The sequence below is a fragment of the Canis lupus genome, chromosome 26, assembly GCF_003254725.2.
Source record: "Canis lupus dingo isolate Sandy chromosome 26, ASM325472v2, whole genome shotgun sequence".
In the NCBI taxonomy this organism is placed as follows: domain Eukaryota; kingdom Metazoa; phylum Chordata; class Mammalia; order Carnivora; family Canidae; genus Canis; species Canis lupus.
This window is the reverse complement of record NC_064268.1, coordinates 9662933-9686975: the sequence shown is the minus strand read 5'-3', so window position 1 is coordinate 9686975 and position 24043 is coordinate 9662933. Positions and strand designations below refer to the sequence as shown.

The window sequence follows — 24043 nt, the reverse complement described above, 5'->3', positions numbered from 1 at the left end:
CAGTGTGCTAAGTGGGAAGATTCCAGACTCAGATGGATATGGAGTTAAATCCCAGCTTTATGCCCTACAACTCTGTGCTTTGCTTCCTCATCTGTATGATGGGATAAACAAGTGTCTCCTTCATGGGGTTGTTGTGAACACTGCTGCATAAGGAAGTTTAGCAGATTCTGGCACAAAGCAAGCTTTCAGTAAAAATGAGTTCAAAAGAAGACATTTTCTCAGCATTTCCCCCTGCAAACTTGACTTCTCTTCCGAGAAGTTTTTGATCCTATTTTTGTTAGGATTTTCACTTGAGTTCCCAAAGCTCAAAATACAGGAATCCCTATCACGAGCACAAAGCACAGTGCCTGGCACTGGGCTGAAGCAGCTTCGCTTCCTTCACCTGCAGCCTCCAGCCATCAAGTCCTGCCACTTCTTCTCTTCAAAAGCTCCTTCCTGTTCTCCCCAGCATCCTCCCACTGAGGTCTCCAGTATCAGGAGCTTACACTTGGATTGCTGCATAGACCACCTCAACTCAAGCCTCCTCTTTTTGGGCTCTCCCAATGCCCTCAGGTCAATCCTTAGTGCTGCTGCTGGGGCTCAGACCTAGTACCCCCCAACCCCGACACCACACCTAAGTAATCTCATCACTGTTTCCATGATGGTTATAGGCCAACGTCAGGTTCAAATCTGGATCTTGCCTCTTGTATATATGGGACGATTTTAAATAAATAAGCAAACAGGTTTATTTTATACCAGTGAGCTTCCTGAGAATACAAGTTGTGGCTTACCACTGAGCATTGAATGAAGACCACTGTCTGCCCTTCTCATCCTGCTCCCCCGGGCTAAGGTCTGCTTGCCCTGAGCCTTCTCTTTGCCAATCTTGGAAAAGCCCAACTCAGCCCATTACTCTTCACTTTGAATATTACTTGTGAATTCGTTTCCTGGTTAAACTGTAACTAGTGTCCATTGTAGAGCAAATTATTCTCACTTTGGTGCTTTTCTTTCCTGTCTTTTCCATAGTTATAAATAAAGGTACCTGAGTATATATATGTATGTATAGTCTTTAAACTGGGCTTATACTGTATATATTACTTTGTATCCTGCCTTTTCACCTTTTTTTTTTTTTAAAGATTTTATTTATTTATTCATGAGACACACACACACACACAGAGAGAGAGAGAGAGGCAGAGACGTAAGCAGAGGGAGAAGCAGGCTCCATGCAGGCAGCCCGATGTGGGACTCGATCCCGGATCCTGGGATCACACCCTGAGCCGAAGGCAGATTGTCAACCACTGAACCACCCAGGTGTCCCCCTGCCTTTTCACTTTTTTTTTTCTTAAGATTTCATTTCTTTATTTACGAGAGAGAGAGAGAGAGAGAGGCAGAGACACAGGCAGAGGGAGAAGCAGGCTCCATGCAGGGAGCCCGATGTGGGACTCGATCCCAGGTCTCCAGGACCACACCCCAGGCTGAAGGCGGCACTAAATCGCTGAGCCACCGTGGCTGTCCCCTTTTCACTTTAAAGGATGATGATTTTCCATGTCAAATATTCTACAAAAATGTATTTTTTAAAGATATATTTATTTGAGAGATAGAGAGGGAGGGGAGGGGCAGGGGGGAGAGAGAACCCTGAGGCAGACTGCCCTGAGCAGAGAGCCCAACATGGGGCTAGATCTCACAACCCTGAGATCATGATCTGAGCCAAAAGCAAGAGTTGGGCACCCAACCCACTAAGCCACTCAGGTGTCCCTACAAAAATATTTTCAATGGCTACTTAGTAAACCATAATTTGAGTATTCCATAATTTATTAGGCATTTAGGTTACATCTGACTTTTTCATCTTTGAGACATAATGTGGTGATGAATATTTATGGAATAACACTTTCTTCGTATTTCTGCTCAGTCCTTCAGGCTATATTCCTATCATTGACATTATGAAATCAAAGGATATTGATATATTTATGGCTCTTGGTCTCTAATGCCTCAAAGCTTGATTCTTTTTTTTTTAATTTTTTAAAAATTTTTAAAAAGATTTATTTATTTATTCATTCAGAGAGAGCGAGAGAGAGGCAGAGACACAGGCAGAGGGAGAAGCAGGCCCCATGCAGGAAGCCCGATGCGGGACTCGATCCCGGGTCTCCAGGATCACACCCCAGGCCATAGGCGGCACTAAACCACTGCGCCACCGGGGCTGCCCTCAAAGCTTGATTCTTTTATTTTTTTTATTTATTTATGATAGTCACACAGGGAGAGAGAGAGAGAGGCAGAGACACAGGCAGAGGGAGAAGCAGGCTCCATGCACCGGGAGCCCGACATGGGATTTGATCCTAGGTCTCCAGGATCGCGCCCTGGGCCAAAGGCAGGTGCCAAACCGCTGCGCCACCCGGGGATCCCTCGAAGCTTGATTCTTATTAAAGCTTTTCCCCACTGCTTCAGCCCATTGGGATCTTTCCTCCTTCTAGAGTCATACAGCACTTGACGTATAATAAAGCCTAGCAAAGGACTAGGTGGGCATAATGGTGGCCAGGTCCCAAGATATTTCTCATGAAACAGAGCAGAGACTGGATCTTCACCCTTTTCTGTAGCTTCTGTAGCTTAAAACAAGAAACTAGTAATAAGTACTAATGGAGTCCAGCACAAGGCACCAATACTCACAGTTTTCACTTCCGTGTATGCCTGCAACCCATACTCTCCCAGCTCCCGGCCACTCCCAGACATCTTGTAGCCACCGAATGGTGACTGGGCCCCAAATACATCATAGCAGTTGATCCTAGAATTTGAAACAATATTTCAGAAGTAATTTTAGGAGGTATGTGTCATACCCCTCAGACCTCCTGAATTGCTCTAAAATATTGAGGAAAAATGGATGGGTCAAACCACAGTTATAACCAACCACGTAGGAGCCAAAACCAAATCACATGAAATAAAGCCATAAGTCATTGCCCGTCATGCTGTGGTCACAGATGGATGTTAGTAACAGGGTGCACCGCATCATAGCTTACCATTTTAATGAATCACTTTCGTTAATTAGGTACTAGGCTTTTCTTGCAGTTTTTAAAAATTATTAAATTTTAATTTAAAATTCACCACTTTGAGGTATGCAATTCAGTGGATATAGTAGATTCAGTGTTGTACAACCATCACCTGTATCTAATTCTAGAACATTCCTATCACCCCATAAAGAACCCTGTACCCCAAAGCAGCTATCCCCCACTGCCCCACCACCCTTCCAGCCCCTAGTCTATTTTCTGTTTCTATGGATTTGTTGATTCTGGACATTTCCTATAAATGGAATCACAAACTCTGTGGCCTTTTGTGTCTGGCTTCTTTCACTTAGTATCATGTTTTCAAGGTTTATCTATGCTTGTAGAATGTATCAGCACTTTATTCCTCCTTATAACTGAATGATATTCCACTGCATGGATAGACCATATTTTGTTCACCCATTCATCAACTGATGGACATTTAGGTTGTCTCCATCTGTTGAATATTGTCAATAATGTGGTATGAACATTCAGATTACTTTTTTATGTATATGTATGTTTTTATTTCTCTTGGGTATATATACCTAGGAGTAGAATTTCTGAGTCTTATGGTAATTCTACATTTAACCTACTGAGGAGCTGCCAGACTATTTCCCATAGTGGCTGCAATATTTTACATTCCCATCAGCAAAATGTGAGGGTTCAAATTTCTCTACATCCTCATCAACATTTGGTATTTTCTCTTCTTTTAAAATTACATCCTTCCTAGTGGGTGTGATGTAGGTGCTAAGCTCTTAAGACTAGTATTACACATAGGTATAGACCCTCAGCTTTGGTCTCCCGTTCTTGTGCAGCTTGGTAAGGAATGCCCACCCTAGTCATCCATCTGCTTGCCCAAGAACAAAGCTGCACTGGCATATGTACTAGAGGGAAGTTTAATCTCCTATAGTAGAGGGGATGGGAAATCTCATCTGCTATATCACACACTGACCCAGGAGAAACTGAGCTCAGAACCCCAAATTCTGCGGTATGAGCTAGATTCCAGAAGACCCTGGTTTGGGGATCCCTGCCTGGGCTGTAAGGGGCTGTCAGGAGGCTCTTACCACACAGTGCCAGCCTGGAGGGCTTGGGACAGATAATTGGCTTTGTCCAAGTCCTTGGTGAAGACAGCTGCAGCCAGCCCATACTTGGAATTATTGGCTCTCCCAATAACTTCCTCTATGGTCTTGAACTTCAGGATCTGCATCACTGGCCCAAAGATCTAGAGTAAAAGAGTACACAGTGGGGAGGGTGTGGCAGACACAGGAACCACCTACCATCCAGCTTTCACAGTGCTGAGCAGATGATTCCAGATGGAGCCCCCAGGCATACCCGAACAGTTCCACAGGGAGACAACAGCCCCCAAGCTCAATGAAGCAAAGGGAAGGAAGCTAATGGGCATTGGTTACATTCTATATGCCATGTGTTTTACTTAGTTGATCTTTTGTGAAAAAAACAGTGTCTCTGCTCTTGAGACATCCAGGTTTATCTTGTACTGTCCCTGCCCTATTCCTGGAAGGAGCCATTTCTTCAAGGAATCCCAGTTCTTTTTAGTGGAGAATGAGATTCAAAAGCCAACCCACAGTGTATTTGCTGCTGCCAGGGTGTGGTGGCTCTCAGCCCTATCAAGGCAGAGCCCTTGGGTGGAATGGTGTTCTGATATAAGCAGGGGGTTAGAAGGAACCATTTCTCTTGCACAAACGGTTCAATGAGTGCTGGGAGCCCACAGGAGTTCCTGGACTGCGTGGAAAGAAGGGTATCAGGAGAGGCTCTGTATAAGTGATAATCCAGCTGTGATACAACAGGGACAGAAACTGTCCAAACCAGAGTGGAGACTGGGAGCAGGGAAGAGGGAAATGGAGTTCCAGGCATAGACACACCCAGGGCCTATCCTTGTGAAATCCCATTTTCCACTAAAAGAAAGCAGGACTTCTTGAAGGAATGGCTGATTCCAGGACTGCCTGGGGAGTATCACAACAGAAGTGGGAGAAGAGTGCCAGGAACTCATCATAGTTGGAGCAGGACTGTGAGATGGGGCATCATGCATTTGGGTACCCCACCCCCAACCTTCTGGAAAAGTGGTATTTGCGATTTTTAAAAAAGCATCAGGGCAGCCCCAGTGGCTCAGAGGTTTAGTGCCGCCTTCAGCCTGGGGCGTGATCCTGGGGACATGGATCAAGTCCCATGTCGGGCTCCCTGCATGGAGCCTGCTTCTCTTTCCCATGTCTCTGCCCCCCGCCCCATAAATAAGTAAATAAAATCTTTTTTTAAAAAAAGCATCAAAGTAGTAATGATAAGAAAAGAGGCAGAACTCTATTGGACTTTTTGCCCTGATTCTGCATTTTAATATTATTCTATTTTGAATTATACATGAAAGGGGAAATATCTTCCCTGCAGAAGGCTGCTGAGGGGCCTAATCCATTGGAGGAAGGGGAGTAAGTGTGGACCCCATGAAGGCAGGGAACATGTCTTGCATAGCTCTGAATCCCCAGGGTCTGTAGAGAGCCTGGCACATAGATGGCATTCAATAAATATTTGTGAAATGAATGAATGAATGACAGAGCTGCTGCCCTACATTCATAATGAGTGCCAAGGGGGAGAACATCAGGAATCTTGCCATGTGGGGAATCACAGCCATGGGGTCTAGTCCAATGTCCCACTTATATGAAGATCATAAAAGGGCTGAGAAAAATCATCCCTTGACTCATGGCTCGCAGGGACCAGAACACAAAGGGCCTAGATGCTGTGCAAGGGAATTTGGAAGTTCTCCCCAGCAGTGCATAGCCATAGGGGTAGAAGAGGAGAGTAACCAAATCAGATAGAATCATAAATAATTTGTCTTAGGCACAGAGCCAGGATTTGGCCCAAAGCCAGCTGAGGAGTCATAGTATGAAGAAGCCAAACTTAAGTGTCCAATTCTCCTAAGAACATCCCCCTGAGGGTTGGCCCATGCTAACCTCCTCCTTGGCGATAGTCATGGTGTCTTGTACATCTCCAAACACGGTGGGCTGGATAAAGTAGCCTCGGTCAGCAGCCGCCCCTCCACCACACAATAGTTTCGCCCCCTCCTCCTTCCCAGATTTGATATAACCAAGGATCTTCTTAAACTGAGTTTCATCCACCTGTGGGGAAAAAAAGCCCAAAGTTTCAGAGATGCTAGACCCAGACCTCCCCTAGATTGAGGTTTAGAACCACACAGGCAATGAATGAGACAACTGAGCCATCAGCCAGGCTTAGAAATAAGCAAGGCTGAGTAAAGGAACTACAAAGGGCCAATAAATATAAGAAAAGGTTCAGGGGCGCCTGTGTGGCTCAGTGGTAGAGCGTCTGCCTTTGGCTCAGGTTGTGATTCCAGGGTCCTGGGATCAAGTCCTGCATTGGACTTTCTGCAAGAAGCCTGCTTCTCTCTCTACCTCTCTCTGTGTCTCTCGTGAGGAAAGAAAAGAAAAGAAGAAAATACATGTGCTTGCTTTGGCAGCACATACATTAAAATTGGAATTATAGAGAGGTTAACATGGCCCCTGTGCAAGGACGACATGCAGATTCATGAAGCATTCCAGATTAAAAAAAAAAGGTAAAAAAATATACTGACTGCAAGAGTAGGTTGTATAAATCCTAATATCCATATGTTCTTAGAAGGACTAATATAATGTCATTGTATCTCAATTAAAAAAAAAAGGCCTATAAGCTAGTACAGCCCTTTTGGCAGGTACTTTGTTAATACTGGTCAAAAAATGAAATGCTCATGATCTTTGACCCAGCTATTTAACTTCTAGGAATTTATTCTACATGTCACAAAGGGACCTAAACAAGGATATTCACTGGGGAGCACTTTGTTTTTGTTTCTGTTTTTTTTTAAGATTTTATTTATTTATTCATAAGAAACAGAGAGAGAGAGAGAGAGGCAGAGACACAGGCAGAGGGAGAAGCAGGCTCCCTGCAGAGAACCCAACGTAGGACTTGATCCTGGGTCTTCAGGATCATGCCCTGGGCCGAAGGTGGCACTAAACCGCTGAGCCACTGGGCTGCCCTGGAGAGTACTTTGCAAAACTAAAAAACAGAAACCATTCTAAGTATACATCAGTTGAGGGACTGGCTAAAATATTTACTGTATGTGTATATAATATATATCATGTCCCTGTTAATAACAGATCTGAGGCCCCTGGCTGGCTCAATCGGTAGATCATGGGACTCAATCTCAGGGTCTTGAGTTCAAGCCTCTTGTTGGGCATGGCGCCTAGTGGAGAAAAAAAAAAGTTTTGTGAACTGACCCAGAAAGATAGCCTAAGGTATTCTGTAAAGGTGGGGGGAGCTTGTAGATTATGTTATATAATCCTATTTTTGTTAAAAACAAACATACAAAAATGTAACTCTGTGTGTATGTATGGTTAATGGGGAATGGACATGGAAGGGAGCCAAGGGGGTCTTATTCTTTCCTTTAAACATGTTTAATTAAAATTTTATACAAGTTTACATTACTTTACTAATTAAGTAGCCACAAACTACAAAGAAAAATGAAAAAGAAAAAGATGTTGGGATTCAAAGTAGCACTATTCAGAAGTAGAAACAACCCAAGTACCCATCAGCTGTAAGTAGGTAAAGAAAATGTGGTGTGTCTATACAATGGTATATTCCTCAGCCATAAAAAGGAATAAGCTATCGAGTCACAAAAAGACATGGAGGAAACTTAAATGCACATTGTTAAGTACACGAAGCCAATCTATAAAGGCTACACATACTGTATGGTTCCAGCTAGAAGACATTTTGGAAAAGGCAAAACTATGGAGACAGTAAACAGATCAGCCTCGGCTTGGGGGTAGGGGAAGGATGAATGGATAGAGCACAGAGGAATTTCAGGGCAGTGAACTACCCTGTATGATGGGGTGGTGGATACATGTCTTTATATATTTATCCATACCCACAGAATGCAACACCAAGAGAGAACCCTAAAGTAAACTATGGACTTTACTTAATAACAATATATCATATTGGCTCATTAGTTATAACAAATGTAGCACATTAATGCAAAATGTTAATAATCTGGGTAACTAGAGGGGTAAGGGGTGAAGGGGTATATGGGAACTCTGTACTCTCTGCTCATTTTTCTATAAACCCAAACTGCTATAAAAAATGTCTACTAAAAAAAAAAAAAAAAAAAAAAAAAGACTGGTCTTGGCCAACCCTGGAGCCTGGGAGTGGACACCAGTAGCAGACACCCTCAGGAGGATACAGCCTATAGAGAAGCACCCAAGGGCCCCAAAAGTAGATGTAGGGACTGGTGGGACCTGGGAGCACCCCTGACCCTGCGGACTCTGCTTCTTGCAGTGGGGTAGGTGGTGGCTGGAGGTGGCCAGCACAGGACCCTGTGAGGAAGAGCCCAGGACAGGCAGGGTCTAAGAACAATGCTGGAATAAGGCCCAGGACATGAGAGGAAATGGTGGGCAGAGGCACTATCTTTCTTTTTGTTGTAATTATTATTGACTTCATTTTTTTTTTAAGATTTATTTATTTATTCATGGGAAACACAGACTGAGAGAGAGGCAGAGACACAGGCAGAGGGAGAAACAGGCTCCTTGCAGGGAGCCCGATATGGGACTCGATCCCGGGTCCTGGGATCACAACCTGAGCCAAAGGCAGGCACCCAATCGCTGAGCCACTCAGGAGTCCCAACTGTAGTTTTGATTAAAATGAGTATGTGCTCAAGGTAAAGAAAAAAAAAATATTTTAAATCAAGTATCTCAGTACAGCATAAAGTGAAGTAAAGTCGGGGTGCCTGGATGGCTGTCAGTTAAGTGTCTGCCTTCAGCTCAGGTCAAGCCCCATGTCTGCTCCTCACTCAGCAGGGAGTCTGCTTCTCCTTCTCCCTCTACCGCCTGCTTGCTCATGTGTGCTCTCTCTCTCAAATAAATAAAGTCTTTTAAAAAACCCAAAAAAGTAAAGTCCCTCTGCTACTCATGCCATGGCCTCTGCCCCACTCCCCAGAGAATCACAGTTAACAGATAGTATGTGTCCTTCTGGAAGATGCATTTTTATGCATGGCCAAAGGTCCAGGAAGCATGCAGTCTTTTTTACACAGACATTCCTAATATTTATTATGTGTATGAAATATACGAACTGGTTTCCATTATTGATTTCCACTTCAAAGCCAGTCTGTGAGTTAAGAAAGGTGGTTATTACAGAGGAGAGAACTTTGGCTCAGAAAGGGTACATGGCTTCCCAGGGACACACAGCTGGTACATACAGAGCTGAGACTTAAAGCCAAGCCTGCCTGCCTCTGAGTCTGAGACCCTTTCTGTTTCTCCATGCTGACTCCAGACACCCAGACCCATCTGCAGCAGGTGACCTTACCTGTGGCCCCTGCTCAGTCTGGCTGTCAAAGGGGTTCCCAACTACACGTGACTTGGCCCTGGCAACACTCCGCTCCACAAACTCAGCATAAACATCTTCTTGCACAAAGGTCCGGGAGCCGGCACAGCAGCACTGGCCCTGGTTGAAGAACAGGGCAAAGTGGGCCTGCTCTACGGCCCAGTTCACTGGGGAGGCAGAAAGGCAGCAATGAGAAGAGATGGAGGATGAGCCTGGCCCCAGTATCTGCCCACCCTCTTAACCTGTTTGTGGCACCAACAGCACTGGTGCCTCCTGGGTGCTAGGCAGTGCCAAACAAGACAGACCTGATCTCTCCCTTCCTGGGGTATGGACATCCAGCAGACAGACAGACAGACAGAGAGGAGGTCACAGCCCCCCGTGGTAACAGAGACCAGGGTGGCAGAGGACCCAGCCAGCCCATAGCAGTCAGAGAAGGACAAATCGGGGTGCCTCGGCAGGACCAAGAAAAGGGGTATGAGGAAGAGGAGCAGCCTGGGCCAAGTCAAAGCATGCAGTACAGCTGGACAGCTAAGTAGCTCAGCCCAGCTGGGTGACGGGGAGCAAAGAGGAGAGACTGGGGACAGAGAGGGTCACGCAGGCTGGAGGGCCCTGCTGCAGACTCTGACCTTCATCCTGAGGCCAAGATGGAGGGGAGGCGGGGTGGCACAGACATGGAGTCCAAAGTTCGCCTAAGTGAACCGCAGTATGGATAGCAGTACGGCTGCCTGTAACCCACACCTCCTCCCTGCAAAACACTTACTGTCTGCATCTGACATGATGATATTGGGGCTCTTTCCTCCCAGCTCCAGGGTCACTCTCTTGAGGTTACTGTTCCCTGCAGCAACCTGGACTAGGTGGCCAACCTGTGGGCATGCAGGAACACAGAAGAGCACTCAGTAGGAAGGAAAAAGAACTCTTTTTTTTTTATTTTTTAAATTAATTAATTATTTATTTATTCATGATAGACACAGAGAGTGAGAGAGAGAGGCAGAGACACAGGCAGAGGGAGAAGCAGGCTCCATGCCGGGAGCCCGACACAGGACTCGATCCCAGGACCCCAGGATTGTGCCCTGGGCCAAAGGCAGGAGCCAAACTGCTGAGTCACCCAGGGATCCCCCAGACACTCTTTTAGACACAAGAGAGAGGACCCCACAACACGAGGGAGCAGCTGGATTACATGACTCCCTGGAGAATTTCACCAAATCTAGCTATTCACTTACCACTGCTGACCCCCGCCCCGAGCCTCTACGATGACAGTGACCATAACCACATGAGCAATGTAGCTTCTATGCTCTAAGTGCTGCCTGCATACCAGACCCTGTGCCAAGTGCTTTGTGTTCATTTAGTTCGGTCCTTGCAATGACCTCAAAGATAGGCATGACTCTTCGCCTTGGTTTAGGAATGTGGGAGCTGCAGCTCAGAGTGGCCAAGTCACCTGCCCAAAGTCACACAGCTGGTGAACGTGGAGTCACAGTTTACACTTGGGCAGTGTAAGTCCGTCACCAGTTCAAACCATGATCCTGCCTACTTCCCACAGTGTTAAGTGTGGTCCCCAGCCCATGGCATACTCCATGAGGGCAAGGATGGGGTGTTCGTCGCCTCCTTATTCCCAGAGCCTGGCACAAAGCTGCCCTGAACCTATCTGAATGAACGTATCTGTCTCTGTCAGGAAACCACCCCTCTGTGAGATTCTCAGCATGACCTTGAGGCATTAACTTGGGCAATAGAAAAGCAAGGGAAGGGATCCCTGGGTGGCGCAGCGGTCTGGCGCCTGCCTTTGGCCCGAGGCGCGATCCTGGAGACCCGGGATCGAATCCCACGTCGGGCTCGCTGCATGGAGCCTGCTTCTCCCTCTGCCTGTGTCTCTGCCTCTCTGTCTCTCTCTTTGTGACTATCATGAATAAATAAATAAAATCTTTAAAAAAAAAAAAAAAAAAGAAAAGAAAAGCAAGGGAAGAGCTGGGACTGTGCTATCTTGGCTTCTGTTCTGCTGTCCCAGAGCTGCCATCGTTGAGCACAGACTGAATGATGGGCAGTATCTGTCTCCGGGGAAACGGTCTGAAGAGCACGTTCATTATGTTATTCAGTGTGCCTTCTCCGAAGTCAGGCAATGAGGCCTCCCAAGAATTCAAGGAGAGAGAGAGGCAGGTGCTCAGAGAGAGGGTGGCTCAGTCAGTTAAGCATCTACCTTCAGCTCAAGTCATGATCCCACAGTCCTGGGACTGAGCCCTGTATGGGGCTCCCTGCTCAGCGGGGAGTCTGCTTCTCCCTCTCCTTCTGCCCCTCCCCCTGATCTCTCTCTCAAATAAAATCTTAAAAAAAAAAAAATAGAAAAAAAGGATTCAAAGAGAGGAAAAGGACACTCTTCAGGAGGAATTCTGTCCCTGCTTCAAAGGAGATGATGTGTTTGTTTTTTTTAATAATAAATTTATTTTTTTATTGGTGTTCAATTTGCCAACATACAGAATAACACCCAGTGCTCATCCCGTCAAGTGCCCCCCTCAGTGCCCGCCACCCAGTCACCCCCACCCCCCGCCCTCCTCCCCTTCCACCACCCCTAGTTCGTTTCCCAGAGTTAGGAGTCTTCCATGTTCTGTCTAAAGGAGACAATGTTAAAGGAATCCCCAGACATCTTATTTGTCCTTGTTTCTCCAGGGCCTGGCACAGAGCCACATGATACTCCTCACTCACTCATTCATTCCCTTGCTGAGTACTTACTCTGAGCTAGAACTTTACTGATCATGTCATAAACTTCATCGCCCTCGCTCCAATCCTGTGTGGTAGGTGCACCTATCCCCATGTTACAGAGGAGACAGGTGCTTCGGGAGGCTAAGTGACTTGCTCAAGGTCTCACAGCCAGTCAATGGCACTGAAACAGTAAGACTCCGGAGCATGTGATCTTCCCCACTACACCATATACACCATCTCCACCACCTAGATGTTGCCACCCTCATTTTATTTTTTAAACAGAAGATTTTTTTTTTTAAGATTTTATTTGTTTATTCATGACAGACACAGAGAGAGAGGCAGAGACACAGGCAGAGAGTGAAGCAGGCTCCACGCAGGGAGACCGATGTGGGACTCGATCCCAGGACTCCAGGATCATGCCCTGGGCTGAAGGCAGATACTCAACCACTGAGCCACCCAGGCATCCCACCACTCTCATTTTAAAGACAACAAATGGAACCCCAAAGACACTCAGTGAATGACCCCATATCATAATGGCAAGGCTGGGCTCTAGATGGTCTCGGCCTCTTTATTCCACGTGGGATGCTGGCCCCCCACAACAGCAGCCAGAGTGTCAACCAACCCACAGAGGGCTGCACCCTGACAGTCCCTGTTGGCACATGCAGGGCCTTGTACTCAGGCTACTCTGAGGCAGTCCTGGAAGGCCCTCCATGCATTACCCAGAGACTAATCTTCAATGTTCTCTGAGGACAGTGGGAACTAGGGCCAAATGTGCCACAAGCTTGAGGTCCTGGTGATGCCTTACCTCGGTGGAGCCTGTGAAGGCCACTTTGTCCACATCCTCGTGGGAGGCGATGGCAGCCCCAGCTGTGGGGCCAAATCCAGGAATAATATTGACCACGCCAGGAGGAAAGCCAGCCTGTAGGCAAACAGCCAGGGACACTGGGAGTCATTCTCCTGCTCCAAAGGCTTAGATAGAACACACACCCTTCCCAGAAAGGCTAAGCTGCCTGCCCAGGCCCCAGGTAAGCAGACACCAGTCTTGTGGGACACAGCTCAGAAATTCCAAATGGTACAGCAGAGAACCTGGTGGGGTCCCTGTGAGTGTTGTCCCTCCCCAGTGGCATTCACCTAGAGCAATTTTCATTTTTCAGAGGGGTCTGGCAGTGAAGCACAGTGTAGACAACAGGTAAGAGGGGCCACTTCAGCTGGCCTGTGATGAGGTATGGGGAGGTGTCAGTCCCTGGTCTATAAATACCTGCCCCACTTTGGAGCCCCCAAAACCTCTCCTAAGAACCCCCAAGGAGCAAGCATGTATAAGGGCATTCAGAGATCAAGACAGACACAAAGCCACACACCTCCTTAATCAGGTTGGCCACATACAGGGCAGTGAGTGGAGTCTGCTCAGCTACCTTCATCACAATCACATTTCCGGTCGCCAGAGCTGGGCCCAGTTTCCAGGCTTGCATCAGGAGGGGGAAGTTCCACTGCAATAAACAACATGTTCTCCTAGAATCGAAGCTGAGAGCTGCATCAGCCAGGGGATGTGGCAGCCCAGGGAGGAGAAGCCTCACTGACTTCTCTGACCCCCTTCTGCTACCCTCACAACTCAGTTGTGAGCTTAAGACAGATGGACATGGCAGGTGGATGAGAACAAGAATGACTCATGCTCATTAGAGCTTTTCCCATAGTAGGCTCCATGCTATGTTGTTGCATTTTATCCACCACTGCCTTCCTCCCCTTCTCCACTGCCCTAAGAGTGCTATGTTCCCTTCTGCTTTTCAGATAACGAAACCGAGTCTTACAGGGTTAAGTGATTCGCCCAAAGTCAGAGTCCACACACGGCAGACTGGTTGGCTTTGTTAAAGCCTGTGTTTTTAACCACCATCCAGGCCACCTTCCCACATCACTCCGCAGACCCTCCCAACCTTTGCAATCAGCCTGTCCAAGATCGCTGCATCTCAAGGCACTCCTGATAAACCTTCATTCGTTAATTATGAGGCTAATACTTACTGGAATGATCTGCCCGCACACCCCGACAGGTTCATGGCGGGTATAACTGAAAAAGTCCCCATCGATAGGAATGGTTTTCCCATGGTACTTATCAGCCCAGCCAGCATAGTAACTAAAAAAACAAAAATACCAAAAAACAAAAATTAAGCTTAATCCATGACTTTCAGGGACCCCTGTAAACCGTGGCAGAAAGAGAAGACTCATACAGGCCCAATTAAGTTTTTCTGATCATTGCCCTTGCTCTTGGCTTATTCCAAGAAAAGACTTTCTGGGTAACTGCTAGGATCACAGTAATCCACTCTGGTCAACTAACTCTAAGCCTCAGAATCACCTGGGATGCTTGTGAAAAACACCATATTCAAGGTGCCTACTTCTAACCTACTCAATCCGGAGCTCCAAGGCTGATTCCCCAGGAATTGGTGTTTTTAATAAGCATTCAGATTAAACTGTGACTGTTGAACCAGTCCAGCACCACAAGACTAGCATTTGAGAACCACGGGTTGAATCTGGTAAGGAAGTGAAAACCTATCCAATGGCTAGCACTTCCTGTGTGCAGAGTCCTAAAGTCAGACTGAGGGAACAGCCACCAGAAACAAATCCTCACCTGGCCCAAGCCCTAGACACAGGGACACAGGTGACAGAAAAGCTCAGCACATGAGTGTGGGGGAGAAATGAGCAGCATGGGTTTCCAGTATGTAATGGTTAAATTTTCAGGGAAGTAGGAAAAACAAGAGAAGGAAAAAGATGAAATGTGGGGTAAAAGGAAGAGCTCTGAAATGACTGGGATGGCAACACAAGTCTGAGCCCCAAGCTGACCTGGCTTTGAACACAGGGCTGTGAGCCTGGGGAGAAAAACAGCTAGGGAGTCGCCAATCTAGCCAAGGGAAGGCACTGCCGGCTTCCTTCCTCCCCGTCAGTATTACTTGTGTTTTGCAGGCCCCAGAATGGTTACTTAATCAGCACAAAGGCATATTCCTAAAACTCAGGAAGGCACAGGATGGAGCCTGAGCTTCACCAGGTTGCTCTCCTGGGGCATCCTCGCAGAGCAATCTAATCTTGGCACTACTGTCATTCGGGGCTGGAAAATTATTTGCTCTGTGGGCCATGCTGTGCACTGTAGGCTTTTTAGCAGCCTCTATGGCCTCAATGCACTAGATACCAGTAGCACTCCCCCTTCCCCCTCCCCGCTCGGGCTGTGACAATCAAAAGTGTCTCCAGACATTGTCAATTGTCACCCAGGAGACAGGACTACTCTGGTTGAGAACCCATTATGTTGTCCAACCCCTACTTTTCTGGTATTGCTTCTTCCCCTCCAACTCTGTCCACAGGGTCACAGGGGGAACAGTCCAGTCATTATTTACACAATGATCTGTCCACCGGAACCATAGCTGGTCAGGCTTGAGGCCAACCAGTGAGGGTAGCATTTGGCCCCTGCTTCTGGCATTAAAAATTTGGCATTTGGCAGGAATTTGGCACTAGGACTAAGGGGTTGCAGTGTAGTCTGGTAGGATCATGCATACAAAAGCAAGCCTAGGCAAGGGGCAGCCAGGTTCTAGCAAACACACTGGCCCCAAAGGCAGCCAGGGAAAACTGAGAAGATGAAGCAAGAGGGCTGAGAGGAGCCACAGTATGGCTTGGTGGCCTCCTGGATTTAAGACCCCTAAGTCTCCGCAGTGCCTGAGTCAAGCCGAGTCTTTGTTACCTCCAACCAAAAGGACCCTAACAAAGCTCTTATTCCTCATCCTGTATTTCTTGGTCATTAAGACATTTGATTACGCTAATCCAAAAGCTAGCAAGGAGAAGGAAATAATAAAGACTAAAGCAGAGGCAGATGAAAGGGAGACCAGGAAAACAACAGAGGAAATCAACAAAACCAAAAGGGGGTTCTTCGAAAACTCACCAACTTGACAAACCTTTCACTAGACTAAGACAAAAAGGCAGAAGACACAAACAGCTGAAATCAGAAGTGAAAAAAAAGAATCACCACGGACCGCACAGAGATAAAAAGGCTTTTAAGAGACTATATGAACAATTGTAGCCAACAAATTAGATAACCTACATGAAATGGACAAATTCCACCTAACAGAAAATTACTGAAACTGCCTCTAGAAAAAAAGAGAAAACACTTATGAGTAACTTGCTGTTTTGACACTGAGGGGTTTTCTCATAAGATAGTCTCAGCAAACATGTTTCTCCCACTCCTGTAATCCTGTTACATTATTCTATTTCTGGCTCCCCCCCGCCCCCCACAACACCTGCTCCCATGTGGTGCAGCCAGAACAAGAAGCAGGAAGCCTGAGCCCATACCGGAGGCATCTGAGGACCATGTCCAGATCCACAAGGTAAGAGATGACATAGGGCTTGCCATTATCCAGGGTCTCCAAGGCCTGAGAAAAAGAGAACGGTCAGCACAGGCATAGGACTGAGTCAAAGCGATTGGTGACAACTGGTGCCCAAGCTCAGCACAGACCAAGAAGGGCTGATGGCCACTCTGTGCCACTGAATGCTGTGGCACTTCTGGCCCAAAACCCCTCCCTCTCCAAAGGTGGAAGAATGAGGGGTGAGGAGAAGAATGGTGTACCAGTTTCACATGTGGTCATTTCATATGCACATGTTTTCTAGGTTTGGCTCTAAGCCAAATGCAGGTAAGAAAAGACAAACATGAGAGCTGAGAGAGCAAAGTGCCAGTGAATAATAACGTGAAGCATTTATCACAAGTATTAAGAGTGCTAGAAAGGAGAAGCCCAGATGCCCAGCCCAGTCTGAGAAACACCCTCCCTCTAGGCTAAAATCTGAAGGATATGTAGGAGGTAAGTAGGCAAAGGGGAAGGTAAAAATGATGACCAAGGGAAGAGCACCCCAAGCAGAAGGATGTGCAAAGGCCCCAATGGCTCAAAGAAGCCTGGCAGTCAAGCCATTGAGGGAAAGGTGGTGAGCTGAGCTCTGTGTGTGAGGGCCACAGCCCGTCATTAGTTGGGAGACAGAGTCAGACCAGGCAGGGCCTTGTAGACCATGTGGAGGGAATAGGGCATTATCCTAAGGATATATAGAAAACTTGAGAGTGGAGCACCATGGTATAATTTGCCTTCTAGAAGGTTCACTCTGGCTGCTATATGCAGATTGGATTGGGGAGTGGTGGGAAAAGGGCTTTGCCTCCTGGTTTCTTCCGCCTGTGGCAGCCAGAGAGAAGGCCCACCACACACACAGGGGCTCCGAGGGAGGCGTCTATCCCTGGGGGTTTCAGGGAAGGCTCCCCATTGTAGCACCCCTCCCTGCCCCCCATCTCCTCCTTTCTTAGCCATCATAGGAGACAATAAGAGGCTCCTCTAATTGGAATAGCGGTGTACCCCAAGTGTCCGGCCTATGCCATTCTGATCTGTTACATGTCAGCCATGCAGCCCCTTCCTGGCTGTCTGTGGGATGCTCTGAGCCTATTCACCACATGGGATGAGAGAGGAGGGGGCTGAAAACTCACTGCCAGATAGGTCCGGTCTCGCTCAATCAGATCTGCCAGGCGGTTCAGCAAGCGGCCTCTGTCAGATGCGTCCATGCGGCGCCAGGGTGAACCTAGCTGGAAGGCAGCCCGGGCAGCCTTTACTGCCTTGTCCACATCTTCCTGGAAAACATCCACCAAGACAGCTGAGGCCTTCTCAGTGAGAACTGCCTCCAAATATCATTCACCCCACTGCCAAGCACACCCACAGGGCTTTAGTCAATATCGTGTGGAAACCTGCCCCAAACACCCCTTCCCCACCATGAAGGGCTCTGCCTGACAAGCTTCAGACTCTCCTTTCCAGGAGTTATGAAGAGAATGAGGACCTGACAGTTTCTGTTCCTGTATTTTCATTTCAGAATTCCCCAAAGAGTTTTAGAGGGAAACATTCAGGCATCATTGCTTAGAATTTGACCATTTTCCCCATCTTTGTAAGAAAGCAAGCCCAGAGAACCTAACCATTCCTTCTAAAATAACTGGCAGTCTCCACTAAACACAGGTTTAACCACCTTCCCTCTCCTCTGGGGAAGCAGTAAAATCATCACAGCTAGCATTTTTCATATTGGGAGATGTGTATCAGGAGGTTTGGGAGCATGGTTTTCATTAATATTAAATATATTTACCATCAGACTACCTTATAAGCCAGAAAAGTACTGTATTCACATTTGCTTTTAGCAGAGGGAGCAGGGCTTTATACACGAATATAGAAAACTGTCTTAAAGCAGAGGTCAAGGACCATTCTTAAATTATTTCCAGTGCCTCTTCTTTTTAAAAATTTATTTATTTATTTTAGAGAGGGAGTGAGCATGAGTTGGGGCAGAGGGAGAAAGAGAGAACCCCAAGCAGACTGCCCAGTGAGTATAGAGCTCAGGGGACCCTGAGATCATGACCTGAACCGAAACCAAGAGTCAGACGTTCAACCAACAGAGCCACCTGGACGTCCTGCAAGTATGTACAATTCCAATAGAATATACTACCAACACCAGGCTAGATCTTAGGAGACCAAATTCTAGTCCACAAGATTCCTCTATCTAGGTGTGTACCTCCCTTCTCTGACCTACCTTCTAGGACTAGAAACGACAGACTGGATTAGATGTCCCAAATTCAGTTGCAAGTCTACAATTCCACAGCTGTCTGAATGACTGAACCTGGGTATAATCTAGTACCTTTGCCTGAAGGAAGAGTTTCTGTTGATTCATTTACTCAAAAGATATTCATTGGCATTTTGAGTCATGAAAGTAATGCACACGGCAAAGTTTGAACCACATAAAAACATATAAAGTAAAAAATGAAACCATCCTTGCCTGTTCCCGCCCTAAGGGAGATCACCAGTTCTCACCTTATCTCCTTCAGCTACCTGACAGATGACTTCTCCAGTGGATGGATTGATGGTGGGGAACGTTTTCTTGCTAACAGCATCGTGCCACTCATTGTTTATGAAGATCTACAACGAGAAGGAAGAAAGTTCTTAGATCGGCTCTCAACCCAACAATGACAACCAGCAATATAAATTAAAAAATCACAATGTGAATTAGCCTCAGAGGAATGTGGCATGAGGTTTAAAGCCCCAGCCCTGGAGACTACCAAGTTCAAATGCCCAGTCTGCCAAGCAACCTTGGGTAAGTCATTTGACCTTGTTCTTGTTGATCTGAGAAATGAAGAGAATGTACCTACCATATCCATTTATCCATATTGTTGTATAAGATGTCAAAACTCAGTGGCTTAAATGATTCATTATTCTCTCACAATTGCATCCATTGATTGGGCTCAGCTGCACAGGGCTTGCCTGGGCTCACAGAGCAGAGATGCCCTGGATGGGCAAGAGAGCTTCTGCACCACATGTCTGCTTGGGCCTCCTGGCTGTATGGCAGACTCAGGCTAGTCAGCTTTCTCCTAGGACAGCTGGCTTCCCCAGAGAGTGTTCCAAGAGACTCAGGCAGAAGCTGAAAGGCTTCCTAAGATCCAGCTTCTGAAGTCACACGACCTCATTTCTTCCACTGATCAGTGCGAGTCACAGGCCCAGTCCAGATCGCAGGGGAGGGGGTGGGGGGAGCCTCCACTACTCCTTGGGAGGAGCAGTAAAAAATTTGCAATCATCTCTCCTCTGCCACACCACTGTACAGTGTTGTTGTGAGAAAGGAGTCAGATTATTCTTTTACCATTCAGTAAATATGGAGTGAACATCTGCGATAGGCCAGGCACTGTTCTAAGGCTAAAGACACTGTAGAAACTAAAGCCAGTAAGGACCTTTGTCTCTCATGGACCTGGTGTTCTGTTCTGGTGGATACAGACAGTAGAGAAGCAATCAAATACACAAGACAGATTGCAGTGGTAGGTACAAAGAAGGAAAACGGGATCCACAGAGACTACTAAAGTAGGGGAAGATAAAGAACTTTAGATAGGATGGTTGGGAGGGTCTCTCTGATAAGTAGATATTTCACTCAAGTCCTGACTGATGACAAGAAACCAAAAACAGGAAAAGTGGAAGGATTAACAGTTGAGGCAGCAACAAGAGCAAGTGCAAAGGCCCTGGGATAGGAATAAGTCTAGTGCATTTGAGAAAAAACAAAAGTGGCCAGAGTTACCTGAAAACCAAGAAGGAAGGGCTAGTAGATGGATGAGAGAGGAGGGTGAGTCCTGTGAAGGCCTCAGTTCAGCACCTGGCAGCAATCATTGCTGTTGCTGTTGTGAGGATTAACAGCAACCAGGTCTGGAGAGAGACTGTACACTGATTTAATTAGGCCAATGCCAGGGAGACGGAAGCCCCTTCATTCACTCAGAGAAAAGATCCTTATCCAAAGCTGCTTAATTAAATGCCAAAAATCACTCTCTGCTTCTAAGAGCCAAGCAATATTCTCAAGGAACTCTCTCAGCAAGCTGTTCCCTTTCAGGCTGGGGAAGCTGGTCTGAGAGTGGCAGATACTTTGTCACCTCACCAGGGCTGAATAAAGGTCACAGTCAGGGTGAACAGCAGTTCAAGGCCACTCTGCCTTCCTTCCTCAAGGGCTCTCCTTGACCCCAGCATCCCAGCATGTCCTGACTCTGGCTTAGAACCCTGGCAAGTCATCTCCAGTTACCCTGGGCCAGAATTCAGGACCATAAACACAACCAAGCCACTAAGCAGGGAGGGGCTTGCCTGGCTCCATGGTCAAGAGCAGGGTCAGGACGAGCACCCAGATGAACTGGGGCTCTTTTGATCCTAGTTGCATCATATGGGCACTCCACCTCCCTGTGCTTTCGCTTCCTCACCTACAGAGTGGAAATCACTGCAGGACCCCTCATAAGGTGGTGTGTGAGGGCTCCAGGTAGGTGTATGCGCCAAGCTTTGGGGCAGCAGGGAGTAGGTGTGCAATGCTGCGGTGGTGCCAGTGGGACCTGACAACTTGGGAAGGAGCTGATTAGGAAGAGATCTACCAGGAGTCACTTTCTCAGGCTCAAATCTGGCATTTTGGCACAATTCCTGCCCATGATCAGAGCAGAATCCGAAGCTATACACACCCCTACAGTCAAAGGCTCTTGGCATTAGCCAGACTCTTTGGAAGTATGTTTGTGCGGGTTCACATTAGTTGCCTGATAATTAATCTTGAGAGAAACAACACCTTTGTTGCTGAGAAGCAAGCAACCAACCGCTTCCAGTGGCAGAAAGAGCTCTGGCTTGAACCGAGTGGCTCTGTGTCGAGTTCTCCAAGCCCTGTGCACAAGCTCCCATGAGAACTGGCTTCCCCCTCCTGCCAATTTCCAAGGCCAGTGCTCTTCACCTGGTTCTCCTCCAGCTGCAGCCTCCAGTCAGAGCCCAGGTCTGCCTTCAAAGAAGTCAGCACTCCAACTTCCTCGCTCCATCTGCATGGTTGACTTACTGCCCAACAGCAGGTTTGATTTTGAAGGTTTTTTTCTGGGCAGTGTAAAAAGCACCAGCCTCTGAGCCCCCACAGACCTGGGTTCAAATCTCAACTCTGCCCCTCACTGGCTGTGACCTTGGGCCAATCCCTTCCCTTCCAGATGCTTCATCAGTCCCTGGGGAGAATGTCTGGGGCGGGGGCTGATGTGAGGATTAAATGTAACAAGGGGTGTAAAGCTCCTGAGCCAGGACCCTGTGTACACAGTGGCTCTTACCACAGCAGCCACCACAACAAAACTCTGGATCCTGTGGCTCTCTCAGGTCAAAGATTTTTAGGAGCAAAAGCCCGGCAGATCTCTATGCCTCTGCCTGTTATTCCCTATACCATAGCATACTAAATTAGTGTGTCCCAAAAAAGTTTTAATTGTTATTTTGCAAATATCAGGAACTATGAAGCAGAGAGGCAGGCCAGTCAGGTGAACCCCCCAGTCTTCACCCCTTCCTCCCTGGTCAGGGCCCACACTGTTTTCCTGATCTTCCAAGAAGCCTGTAAGAGGGGGGGAGGAGCAAGATGGCGGAGGAGTAGGGTCTCCAAATCACCTGTCTCCACCAAACTACCTAGAAAACCTTCAAATTATCCTGAAAATCTATGAATTCGGCCTGAGATTTAAAGAGAGACCAGCTGGAATGCTACAGTGAGAAGAATTCGCGCTTCTATCAAGGTAGGAAGACGGGGAAAAAGAAATAAAGGAACAAAGGCCTCCAAGGGGGAGGGGCCCGCGAGGAGCCGGGCTGAGGCCGGGGCGAGTGTCCCCAGGACAGGAGAGCCCCGTCCCGGAGACGCAGGAGCTGCACCGACCTTCCCGGGGGAAAGGGGCTCGCAGGGAATTGGAGCAGGACCCAGGAGGGCGGGGATGCCCTCGGGCTCCCGGGGACAGTAACAGCAACTGCGCGCCCAGGAGAGTGCGCCGAGCTCCCTAAGGGCTGCAGCGCGCACGGCGGGACCCGGCGGGACCCGGAGCAGCTGAAGGGGCTCGGGCGGCGGCTCCGCGGAGGGGGCTGCGCGGCCCGGGAGCGCGAATCCAACAGCGCAGGCTCCGGACCACAGGGCGCCGGGACACAGCCCAGGATCCCGCCTCCCCCGGGACAGGCAGAGGCCGGGAGGGCCCAGGACAGCGAGGACGCTCCTGCCCCACCTGAGCACATCAGCGGCCCCGCCCCGGAGCCTCCAGGCCCTGCAGACGGAGTTCCTGCCGGAGCTGAATCCAGGTTTCCAGAGCTGCCCCGCCACTGGGGCTGTTCCTCCTGCGGCCTCACGGGGTAAAAAACCCCCACTGAGCCCTGCACCAGGCAGGGGCACAGCAGCTCCCCCAACTGCTAACACCTGAAAATCAGCACAACAGGCCCCTCCCCCAGAACACCAGCTAGACGGACAACTTCCAGGAGAAGCCAAGGGACTTAAAGTACACAGAATCAGAAGATACTCCCCGGTGGTTCTTTTTTTGTTTGTTTTTTTGTTTTTGTTTTTGTTTTGTTTTGCTTTTTGATTTGTTTCCTTCCCCCACCCCCTTTTTTTTCTCCTTTCTTTTTCTTTCTCTTTTTCTTCTTTTTTTTTTTTTTTCGTTTTTTTTTTCTTTTTCTTCCCTTTTTTTTTCCTCTTTCTCTTTTCTTTCCTTCTTTCTCTCCTCTCTTTTTCTCTTTTTCCCAATACAACTTGCTTTTGGCCACTCTGCACTGAGCAAAATGACTAGAAGGAAAACCTCACCTCAAAAGAAAGAATCAGAAACAGTCCTCTCTCCCACAGAGTTACAAAATCTGGATTACAATTCAATGTCAGAAAGCCAATTCAGAAGCACTATTATACAGCTACTGGTGGCTCTAGAAAAAAGTATAAAGGACTCAAGAGACTTCATGACTGCAGAATTTAGAGCTAATCAGGCAGAAATTAAAAATCAATTGAATGAGATGCAATCCAAACTAGAAGTCCTAACGACGAGGGTTAACGAGGTGGAAGAACGAGTGAGTGACCTAGAAGACAAGTTGATAGCAAAGAGGGAAACTGAGGAAAAAAGAGACAAACAATTAAAAGACCATGAAGATAGATTAAGGGAAATAAACGACAGCCTGAGGAAGAAAAACCTACGTTTAATTGGGGTTCCCGAGGGCGCCGAAAGGGACAGAGGGCCAGAATATGTATTTGAACAAATTCTAGCTGAAAACTTTCCTAATCTGGGAAGGGAAACAGGCATTCACATCCAGGAAATAGAGAGATCCCCCCCTAAAATCAATAAAAACCGTTCAACACCTCGACATTTAATTGTGAAGCTTGCAAATTCCAAAGATAAGGAGAAGATCCTTAAAGCAGCAAGAGACAAGAAATCCCTGACTTTTATGGGGAGGAGTATTAGGGTAACAGCAGACCTCTCCACAGAGACCTGGCAGGCCAGAAAGGGCTGGCAGGATATATTCAGGGCCCTAAATGAGAAGAACATGCAACCAAGAATACTTTATCCAGCAAGGCTCTCATTCAAAATGGAAGGAGAGATAAAGAGCTTCCAAGACAGGCAGCAACTAAAAGAATATGTGACCTCCAAACCAGCTCTGCAAGAAATTTTAAGGGGGCCTCTTAAAATTCCCCTT

General features: G+C 47.4%; 1 protein-coding gene and 1 non-coding gene across 4 annotated transcripts in view; one reads left to right on the top strand and one right to left on the bottom strand.

Annotated features, from left to right (window-relative positions):
- The window catches only part of ALDH2 (aldehyde dehydrogenase 2 family member), a 44967-nt gene that overhangs the window by 8286 nt on the left and 12638 nt on the right, over window positions 1-24043 (bottom strand). For 2 of the 3 annotated variants that reach the window (XM_049101813.1, XM_025473984.3), the window contains exons 2-12: window positions 18905-19009; window positions 17548-17688; window positions 16380-16459; window positions 14073-14184; window positions 13418-13546; window positions 12865-12978; window positions 10132-10234; window positions 9354-9538; window positions 5963-6127; window positions 4070-4227; window positions 2638-2752 (exon numbers count right to left, since the gene is read on the bottom strand). In XM_049101813.1, the coding sequence (XP_048957770.1) occupies window positions 2638-2752; window positions 4070-4227; window positions 5963-6127; window positions 9354-9538; window positions 10132-10234; window positions 12865-12978; window positions 13418-13546; window positions 14073-14184; window positions 16380-16459; window positions 17548-17688; window positions 18905-19009 (1407 nt within the window). The remainder of the gene's footprint in view (window positions 1-2637; window positions 2753-4069; window positions 4228-5962; window positions 6128-9353; window positions 9539-10131; window positions 10235-12864; window positions 12979-13417; window positions 13547-14072; window positions 14185-16379; window positions 16460-17547; window positions 17689-18904; window positions 19010-24043) is intronic. The other variant, XM_049101814.1, reaches the window with a different exon arrangement.
- On the top strand, window positions 6468-6571 carry LOC112677054 (U6 spliceosomal RNA). The gene has a single exon (XR_003146823.1). It is a non-coding gene; the product is annotated as a U6 spliceosomal RNA (small nuclear RNA).